The sequence below is a fragment of the Dendroctonus ponderosae genome, unplaced genomic scaffold (genome assembly GCF_020466585.1).
Source record: "Dendroctonus ponderosae isolate FM_Combo_2020 unplaced genomic scaffold, Dpon_F_20191213v2 Dpon_F_20191213_12, whole genome shotgun sequence".
Classification (NCBI taxonomy): domain Eukaryota; kingdom Metazoa; phylum Arthropoda; class Insecta; order Coleoptera; family Curculionidae; genus Dendroctonus; species Dendroctonus ponderosae.
In genome coordinates, this window is record NW_026017316.1 from 293,472 (window position 1) to 303,452 (window position 9,981).

Below are 9,981 nucleotides of genomic sequence, written 5' to 3' on the forward strand. Positions count from 1 at the left end.
AGATTCTAACGTAAATTAAATCTGAGTCGCTTAAATCGAAGAATCCAGCTGAAGAGGCCCGACATTCGATGACCACCCAAGAAAACGGTTCTGTTTACCTATTTAAAAATCACTAATCGATAGTGGTCGGTAAACAGTCGACTAGTTCAGCTATTTGCCGAGCAAATAGACGAATTCCGATAAAATCGGTAGCGTATTTACCGTTTTTACCACTTGAATTATCGATTTTTTCCCAATGTCAACAACAACGCCACCTTTCTCAAGTGGTGCCTGCAGGCCGATGCTCGCTCACGTTCTGCCTCTTCTTCCTCTTTAGGTCTGGTTCAAAAATCGACGGGCCAAATGGCGCAAACAGAAACGGGAAGAACAGGAACGACTGCGAAAACTCCAGGAAGAAGAGGACTCATCAAGGGTGCCGATCGATCCGAGGCGCATGATCGAACCGGCATCAGTGCAACATTTCAGCGAAGAGTCCTCTTCCGATCTCGAAGTGGCTTAAGACGTGCAACTATGACAGCTGACACTTGACAGTCCAAGTACCAAGTGACATTTGGCAGCTGCACTGTCAAACCACGTTTGTTCGATGTATGTGCGAAATGAGAGCCGACAGGTCGATATACAGGGTAGTACGTAGGCATGCAGGTTAATTTTGCAGAATCTAGTCAATTGTTGCGTTGTATATACAGACAAGTATGTGTACAAAATGTGTAATATAGATATACAGGCCGTATTTCCAGTCGGGCAGTGTTGCCAAAGCAAAAAAAATGGTTTGTCGATTTGACAACACTGCCTCCAGTAGGCTGAGATTTGCAAATTGGGCATTAGGCTGTAGTAGCGTTTTCTAATCACATATCTAGACATGTACTTTTTGTGCGGCGAATGAAGCGATACTGTGCGCCTGAGGATGGTGAACGTTCGAAACGTTGCAGTTTTTTGTAAATAGTGCCAATAAACTTTTTTTTCTAAAATTTCGTTGTTTGCATTTCCCTTAGATTAATCGTTTGTCCCAATGTCCAAGAGAAATGAGTGAAAATCGCTTTGCAAAGGAATTTTACGAGAAGTCAACAGTCAAAAAACGACATAAAATTGACATGTGGCACACTTATTGAGTCACGTGTGCTCTTTCCAGCGGCGGAACAAATACTTTTCCAGCTCATCAGGTTTACTTAGGAAAAATTATTGAAAATCACGATGCAAAAAGTCTACAGTTTTTTAAGTCAATTTCGAATTCGCACTTTAATTCTGTTAATTAGACGCGAACTGGCAACAAGGTTTGCAGCTGGAAATTTAAAAAACGTGAAGCCCATGCTAGCTTCATCCTTCTCCCTCTCGTTCAATGCCCATAGTTCAGCTTAAATGGTAATTGCTGAAAAAGGCGAAAAGTCGATATTCAAAAAAGTGTATTAAATTGGAATTAGTAAGGAAGAATAGGTAGGTCAGGTGAGGAAAGAAGAATTTAGACAGAAATATTCGATTGTGCAAAGTCAAAATTCGATTCTATCGGCCCCTAATTCGTTACAGCTGAGAACAGCAAAAACTGAGAAAATCTTTAAAAATTAGTGAGGAAGATGAGAAATTAGTGAGGACGTTAGTTTAGAGATCCACTGTCAGATTCATAATTTGGGCGACTTTTACTGGTAAAGAAATACGGAAATTATCAGTGAGAACTAACTGCATTGAACCTGAATTTAGTGAGGAATAAAGTTCAAACGTCCAAAGTGAACAGAAAACATAAATTTAAAATTAGTGAGGAGGAAATAGTGAGTGTAACTCTAGCGTTCGGGCCGGAAAATGTGAATATGTTGAGGTAAAGCAAGGAAGAATAGATGTTCAAAAGATTAAGACATTAAATACGAAATTAGTGAGGAGGAGATAGTGCAAAAATGTCGTAAATTTTCACTCGCTTAATCAAATATTTCCCAAAATTTGGAGAAAATATTTATGATGACTTTTGCAAACTTTATAGGAAAATAATCGATTTGAAAAAGTTAGTAGGTCGATCGTGAAAAAAGTATATTGAATTGAAATTAAGTAAGGAAGAATGGGTAGGTAAGGTAGAGAAGAAAGAAGTTAGACAAAAATATTCGAGTGAGGAAATACAAAATTCGATTCTATCGACCACTATTTCGTTCCAGCTGGGAACAGCAAAAACTGTGAAAATCTTAAAAAATTAGTGAGGAAAATGAGAAATTAGTAAGGAAGTTAGTTTATAAATCCACTGTTAGATTTATAATTTGGGCGACTTTTACTGGTAAAGAAATGCGGAAATTATCAGTGAGAACAAACTGCATTGAACTTGAATTTAGTGAGGAATAAAGTTCAAACGTCCAGAGTATACAGACAACATACATTTAACAAAAGTGAGGAGAAAATAGTGAGTGTGACTCTAGTGTTCGGGCCGGAAAAGGTGAATATGTTGAGGTTAAACGAGAAAAAATCGATCTTCGAAAGACTAAGACATTAAATACGAAATTAGTGAGAAGGAGGTAGTGCAAAACTGTCGCAAATTTTCACTCACTTAATCAAACCTTTTCCAAAATTTGGAAAAAAGATTTATGATGACTTTTGCAGCTAAGTTTCTAGGAAAATAATCGATTTGAAAAAGTCAGTAGGTCGATCGTGAAAAAAGTATATTAAATTGAAATTAAGTAAGGAAGAATTGGTAGGTAAGGTAGGGAAAGAAGAGTTTAGACAGAAATATTCGAGTGTGCAGTCAAAATTCGATTCTATCGACCCCTATTTCGTTACAGCTTAGAATAGCAAAAACTGTGATAATCTCAAAAAGTTAGTGAAGAAATTAGTGAGGATGTTAGTTGAGAAATCCACCGTTCAATTTATAATTCGCGCGACTTTTACTGGTAAAGAAATGCGGAAATTATCAGCGAGAACAAATTGTAAAATTGTATTGAACTTGAATTTAGTGAGGAATGCAGATAAAGCGTCCAGAGTGAACAGAAAAAAATAATTTAAAATTAGTGAGGAGGAAATAATGAGTGTAACCCAAGTTTTCGGGCGGGAAAATGTTAAGGTTAAGCGAGAAAGGATCGATCTTCAAAAGGATGAGACATTAAATACGAAATTAGTGAGGAGGAAGTAGTGCAAAACTGTCGTAAATTTTCACTCACTTAATCAAATATTTCCCAAAACTTGGAAAAAAGATTTGCGATGACTTTTGCAACTAACTTTATAAGAAAATAATCGATTTGAAAAAGTTAGTAGGTCGATCGTGAAAAAAGTATATTAAATTGAAATTAAGTAAGGAAGAGTGGGTAGGTAAGGGAGGGAAAGAAGAATTTAGACAGCGTGCAGTCAAAATTCGATTCTATCGACCCCTAATTCGTTACAGCTGAGAACAGCAAAAACTGCAAAATCTTAAAAAATTAGTGAGGAAGATGAGAAATCAGTGAGGATGTAAGTTTAGAGATCCACTGTTAGATTTACAATTCGGGCGACGTTTACTGGTAAAGAAATCCGGAAATTATCAGTGAGAAAAAAGTACATTAAACTTGAATTTAGTGAGGAATAAAGTTCAAACGTCCAAAGTGAACAGAAAATGGAGGTAAACTGAGGAAGAACTTAGTGAGGAAGTGAGTTCAGAAACGTAGGGGGTTAAAGGTAAGTACGGAGGACATTTGCTTGCAAAAAAATGCGGAGATATCCAATGATAGATAAGAATTAGTCAATCTCCAGAAGAYTGGTTTAAATTGGAAATTASTGAGGAGGAAAACTTCAAAATTGAGTTCTTGYCAGTTCTGAGCATTTGGCCACGTGYGAGAAAATAGCGAAATAAAARATGTGAGATCACACAAGATTAGTTAGCAAAAAACTGAATTAAAGTACGAATTAGCGAGTTCAAGCCAGATTGAGGGTTGGCAGGCAAATGACAATTATGAGGCTGCGAATTTGTGTGGAGAAAAAATTGAGTTTCACTAAACTTTGCTCTTTGAATATCGGAAATTATTCAACTCAAAAAATCATGCGTCAATGCGGAATTAGTGAGGAGACTTTGAACTTCCTGAAGTGTTCTCTTTATCAATACCATTTTTTTAGACTGTTGGTGACAACAACAAAGAAAAAAGATTAAAAAGGAACAAAATAATTTTTGAAGGTTTTCAATTTTGAATGTAAAAATCAAAACAAAAAATTAAAAAAAAATCGGAAAATTTCAAAATTTTTTGTCAAATAAAAAATTTMAAAAAATCACTTTTYTGTCYATTTTTWGRATTTTGCACATRTTTTGGCTAGCAAAAGTGCTCTTGACSAAAAACGCGTTTYGGCTCAGGTTTCCAGCAAACGSAGTTTAAACTTAARGCGACTGAAACAAGTCTTTTCTCTGTCACCTCACTTTTTCGCCCGTAACTCAGTCAGGTATAAAAGTTTTTAAAAAATTCAAAAACCTTCTTAAACCGCTTACGATTCTCCAAGAAAAAGTATTTCTAATCAAAGTCGGTACTTGTCCGGACGTTGGAGTAAATTGAGTATGAATTTTTCAAAGTTGCATTTGCTGAGTCGCAGTCATCACTGTATATTTTTCCTCATAGATCGGCAAATTTTTGTTTTATTGGAAATGTAAAAGTCCCGTCGGTCCGGCCTTTCAAGGCTTCTTAAAAAATATTTCGAGGTAAATATCGCTACCTCCAACCCGTTGTGAGTAAAGGGCGGTTGAAAATTAATTTGCGTCGCAGTAACATATCGACTGTCGAGTCGCACTCTTTACCTCGTAACTCGTTTGCTTCTCAAAAAGTTACAGAAATTCTAAAATATTTGAAAACCCCGTCAAATTTTCTAAAAAAAGTATTTAAGGTCAAAATAAATATTGGCACTGGTTAGCAAACAAAAACAAGTTAAATGTTAAAGTGTGCTAGAATGCTTCAAGTGGAAACGTTTGATGAAAAATCAGAGTTTTTTGCTTCAAGGCGGGCTGATTTTTACATTGTGGCGAAGCTTTGGAGAATTCCAAGCAAGCAAAAGCAAGTAGAAGCCCCAGAAAAAAAAATGTTGGTAAAATTAAAAATTAATAAAAAAAACTTTAAAACGACGCTCCCGATTTTTAGTAAAACCTGGGAGTTAATTGAAAGATTAACCATTCCCCAAAATTCTGGAAAATTTCGCATTATTTGCATGCTCCAAGATCCGAAAGCCAACGATCTGGAAAAAAACACGTTGCCAAACTGCCCCAAAATAAATAGCACCTAACTAAATAAAAAAATTGTTTTTTCCAATTTTGCTCCAAATTTAGCATTAGAGAACATTTTAGGTTGAAAAGGTGCTCTTAATGAAAAACCATTTTCGGACCAGTTCGGGGGCAACGAATCTTCAAAGGTTGAATGACTGAAACTGTGCTTTTCTAATTCAGCCCACACTCTTGCGCATCATTCTGTCAACAGTCATATTTTTTGGAAATTTTCAAAAACACCTTAAACCTGCTGTAGTTGCCCGAAGAAAAGTTCTCTTGAACAAAGCGCCTACGGGCCTCCACTCTTGTGCAAAACGAGTTTGAGTTTTGAAAAGTTGCACTTGAGGAGCCGCAGTCAACACTGCGCTTTTTGCGTCGTAACTCTGCCAGTTTTCAAAGTATCGCAAACCAAAAAACTGTCTTAAGCAGCCAATGAAGCGCTCAATAAAAACTGTATCAGGCAAAAATTGGCTGCAGCCAACCCTCTTCCAGGAAACCTCCTTCAAACACTCACCTTCCCAAGTGCAGCGCGCTGCTGCCAATTCAGCTCCTAGAAAAAACGTTACTTCAGTCAACATTTAATTAAATTCCGGTCACTTTTAATGTATTTCCACCCTAAAACCCGTCGACTAATAACGATTCAACTGAATATTTGATAAAACTGAACAAACAACCGCAATTAGCGCAAATGGCCAGCTGGTTTCATTTTAAAATCGGTCTAAACCTATTTGACCATGTAATTTATCAACAAAAGCCCCATAATTAATAATAATTCCCGCATTTATTTATTGTTAATTATGTATTATTTGCGTTCAATTCGCAATCAGTGTGCCGATTGGCAAATATTAACCATTCGACTTTCAACGGTTCCCTTCTGTTCGGTTTTTATCTGATTTATTAATTAATGCCTTGAGCTTTCGGACGCCTGCACCTGATTTGAGGCTGAAAAAATCGAATAAGCGGCAACAGTGCTAATTTTGGGACACTGAAAGTGAACAAACATGCTGATTTGCTGACTGTCACTTGACAATGTGGGACAACAAACAACAAGGAAAGGTGCGGAAAAAATCGAAAGCGCGGCAACAGCGCCAATGTTGTTCGTTCATGTTCGGACACTGAAAGTGAACGAACATGCGAGCAGGTGCCGATTTGCTGACTGTGTCACTTGACAATGTGGGACAATTAAGGCAAGGTGCGGAAAAAATCGAAAGAGCGGCAACAGCGCCAATGTTGTTCGTTCATGTTCGGACACTGAAAATGAACGAACATGCGAGCAGGTGCTGATTTGCTGACTGCGCCACTTGACAATTTGGGACAATTAAGCAAAGAATCGCTGAAATATTAAACGGGAGAAGGCGAACGATGGAGGAACAACGAAAGGGGAAACCGATGGAAAAATGGAGACAAAACCCACTTACTCGCTTAGTCTATTTGGTCTTCCAGGTTACGCTTTGCCGCTTTACTTTTGCGTCAATATTTGCCTTTCATTCAAGTCGGCTAAAACTTTGCAGCTTCAATTACTCCAAGAAAATGAGCTCAGTCTTTGTGTCGTTTTTGCTAGTGGATGTTTGCGTTCGTTATCCATTTGCTCGATGAATAGTTTGTGGAAAGTCTGCTTCAGGGGCGCACGCCTTCAAGCATTCAAAAGTTCAGCAGTTTTTGGGAGTTTCGACTTCAACTAGTCTAAGCGCCAGCATCAAATGAATGCAAATAGTTTTAGAAACAAAAAATTAAGCAATCCATTTTGCACCCAGAATATTTTTTTTTTATTTAGATAAGCGGCTTCAAGGCCAGTGAAAGGAGCTGCAAGGCACACTTTTGCTCTCTAGCTTAATTAGCTCCAGAGTGTAATTGTAATTATGGCTTCAAGAATCCCGATGCACTTCCAAAGAAATTTTCAGTTTAAAAACCTAGGTGGAAATTGAGTTGAAGCTCTACTTCTGCAAAATTATGCAGAAAAATGACTGCAAATTGATGTTTAGATAAAGGGCTTCAAGGCTGTTATAGCGCTAAAATGAGGTAAATATTTTTATAAAATCGCTTTTACAGGACGCACTACATAAGTGAAAGAATCATTAAAAATATAGGCCTAAAAAAACGTCGTTTACCTAAATTATAAAAGTAGCTTCAAGACTTTCAATTGGCTTCAAACACGGCAAAATTGCACTTTTTGCTTAAGAACGCTAAACTGGCGCACACCAAGAATACGATTTTTTATAAAGACGTGGGAGATAAAAAGCTTCAAGGCAGAAAACGCGAACGAGAAATAACCAAAAATATAAAATAGTATGCTTATGCCGGAAATTTGATTTTGAGATAAAAGGCTTCAAGACTCTTAAAGCGCAAAATTGAGCTGAAAATGTTGTCACAAATTGACCTTCAGGAGGAGCACTAAATAAACAAAATATTAGTTAAAGATATACCCATAAAAAAACGTTTTAATGTGAATTAGATAAGTGGCTTCAAGACTTTTAATTGACGTCAAAAGCCACAAAATTGCAATTTTTATCTAAGAATGCTAAACAGACTCAAAATAAGCGTTTGGTGTTTAAAAAATTTGTGATAAAGCACTTCAAGGCTGCGGAAGAACTCGAAAATCATCGAAACTCAAAAAAGAAATATCCAAAAATGCGGAGGATTGTTAGTATTCTAATGATTGGAAATTAATGATTAGATAGAAGGCTTCAAGACTTTTAAAGCGCCAGAATGAGTCGACGATTTAAAAATAAATTGACACTTAATTAAAAAGCGAAAGATTAATTAAAGATTGCAAGAGAGCCACGAAATTGCAATTTTTAACTAACAATGCTAAACAGACTCAAAATAAGAATTTGGTGTTTCAAAAATAAGTTTAAGAAAATGGACTTCAGGGCTGCGTGAGGCTGAAAAAGATCAAAACTCAAAAAGGAAGAGACAATCTCAAAAAAGAAAAATCGCAAAATATGGAGGATTGTTAGTCTGCTAATGATTGGAAATTGATGTTAAAATAAAAGGCTTCAAGATTCTTAAAGCGTCAGAATGAGCCAAACATTTTGTTACAAACCGACTTTCAGAAAGAGCACTAATCAGGCAAAATATTAATTAAACATATACACATAAAAAAACGTATTTAATGTAAAAAAGATAAGTGGCTTCAAGACTTTCAATTGAATTCAAAAGCCACAAAATTGCAGTTTTTATCCAAGAATGCTAAACTGACTCAAAATAACCATTCGGTGTTTCAAAACTAAGTTTAAGACAAAAGACTTCAAGACTGCGCGACGACCTGAAAAAGATCAACTCAGAAAGGAAAAAACTCAAAAAAGAAATATTCAAAAATGTGGAGGACTGTCAGTTTGCTAATGATTGGAAATTGATGTTAAGATAGAAGGCTTCAAGGCTCTTAAAGTGTCAGAATGAGCCGAAAATTTTAGTAAATCGACATTCACATGACGCACTAAACATGTGAAAGATTAGTTAAAGATATTCAAATAAAAACGTAGTTAATGTTAATAAGATAAGTGGCTTCAAGACTTTAAATTGACTTCAATAGACACAAAATTGGAATTTTTAACTAAGAATGCTAAAGTCACTCAAAATAACTATTTGGAATTTTAAAAATAAGTTCGATATAAAGGACTTCAAGGCGGCGTAAAGACTTAAAAACATCAAAACTTAAAAAGGAATAAACGTAAAAAGAAATATTAAAAAATGTGGAGGGTCGTTAGTATGCTAATGATTGGAAATTAATGTTTATATTAAAGGCTTCAATACTTTAAAAGTGCCGTAATAAACCGAAAATTTTAGTAAATCGACATTCACATGGCGCACTAAACATGTGAAAGATTAGTTAAAGATATACAAATAAAAACGTATTTAATGTTAATAAAATAAGTGGCTTCAAGTCTTTAAATTGACTGCAATAGACACAAAATTGCATTTTTTAACTAAGAATGCTAAAGTCACTCAGACTAAGCATTTGGAATTTTAAAAATAAGTTCGAGATAACGGACTTCAAAGCGGCGTAAGGACTTGAAAAACATCAAAACTTAAAAAGGAAGAAACGCAAAAAATTAACATCCAAAAATGTGGAGAATTGTTAGTATGCTGATGATTGGAAATTGATCTTTAGATAAAAGGCTTCAACACTCACATAGGGCCAGAATAAGCCGAAAATTTTAGTAAATTGACCTTCACATGACGCACTAATATGCGAAAGATTAATTAGAGATATAAACAACAAGCAAAAGTTTTTAAAGTATATTAGATAAGTGGCTTCAAGATTTTCAATTGACTTCAAAAGCCATAAAATTGCCGTTTTTAACTTAGAATGCTAAACTCACTCAAAATAAGCATTTAGTATTTCAAAAATAAGTTTGAGATTAAGGACTTCAAGGCTGCGTAAGGACTTGAAAAAGATTAAAACTCAAAAAAGAAATATTCAAGACTGTGGAGGACTGTTCGTAGGTTAATGATTGTAAATTGATGTTAAGATAGAAGGCTTCAAGACTCTTAAAGCGCCAAAATGAGACGAAAATTTTATCAACTTTTCTGGTGAAACAAGTGTTTTAGCGAACTCCATCGCATTTCTTGAAGTCAATTGAAAGTCTTAAAGCCACTTATCTCATTGTGTATATCCTTAATTAAACTTTCGCTTATTTAGTGCGCCATGTGAAGGTCAATTTATTAAAATTTTTGGCTCATTCTGGCGCTTTTAGAGCCTTGAAGCCCTTTTTCTTAACATCAATTTCCAATCATTAGTATACTAACAATCCTCCACATTTTTGGATATTTCTTTTTGCGTTTATTCCTTTTTAAGTTTTGAT

General features: G+C 35.5%; 1 protein-coding gene and 1 long non-coding RNA gene across 2 annotated transcripts in view; one reads left to right on the forward strand and one right to left on the reverse strand.

Moving 5' to 3' along the window:
* LOC109545100 (homeobox protein goosecoid) overlaps positions 1 to 968 on the forward strand; it is a 57,147-nt gene extending 56,179 nt beyond the window's left edge. Inside the window, exon 4 of the mRNA XM_048663070.1 lies at positions 317 to 968. Within this exon, the coding sequence (XP_048519027.1) occupies positions 317 to 499 (183 nt within the window). The 3' untranslated portion in view covers positions 500 to 968. The remainder of the gene's footprint in view (positions 1 to 316) is intronic.
* A 4,330-nt stretch (positions 969 to 5,298) lies between these two features.
* Positions 5,299 to 9,981, reverse strand: part of LOC125503092 — a 73,819-nt gene continuing 69,136 nt past the window's right edge. The window contains exon 3 of the long non-coding RNA XR_007280682.1: positions 5,299 to 5,726. This is a non-coding gene — a long non-coding RNA (uncharacterized LOC125503092). The remainder of the gene's footprint in view (positions 5,727 to 9,981) is intronic.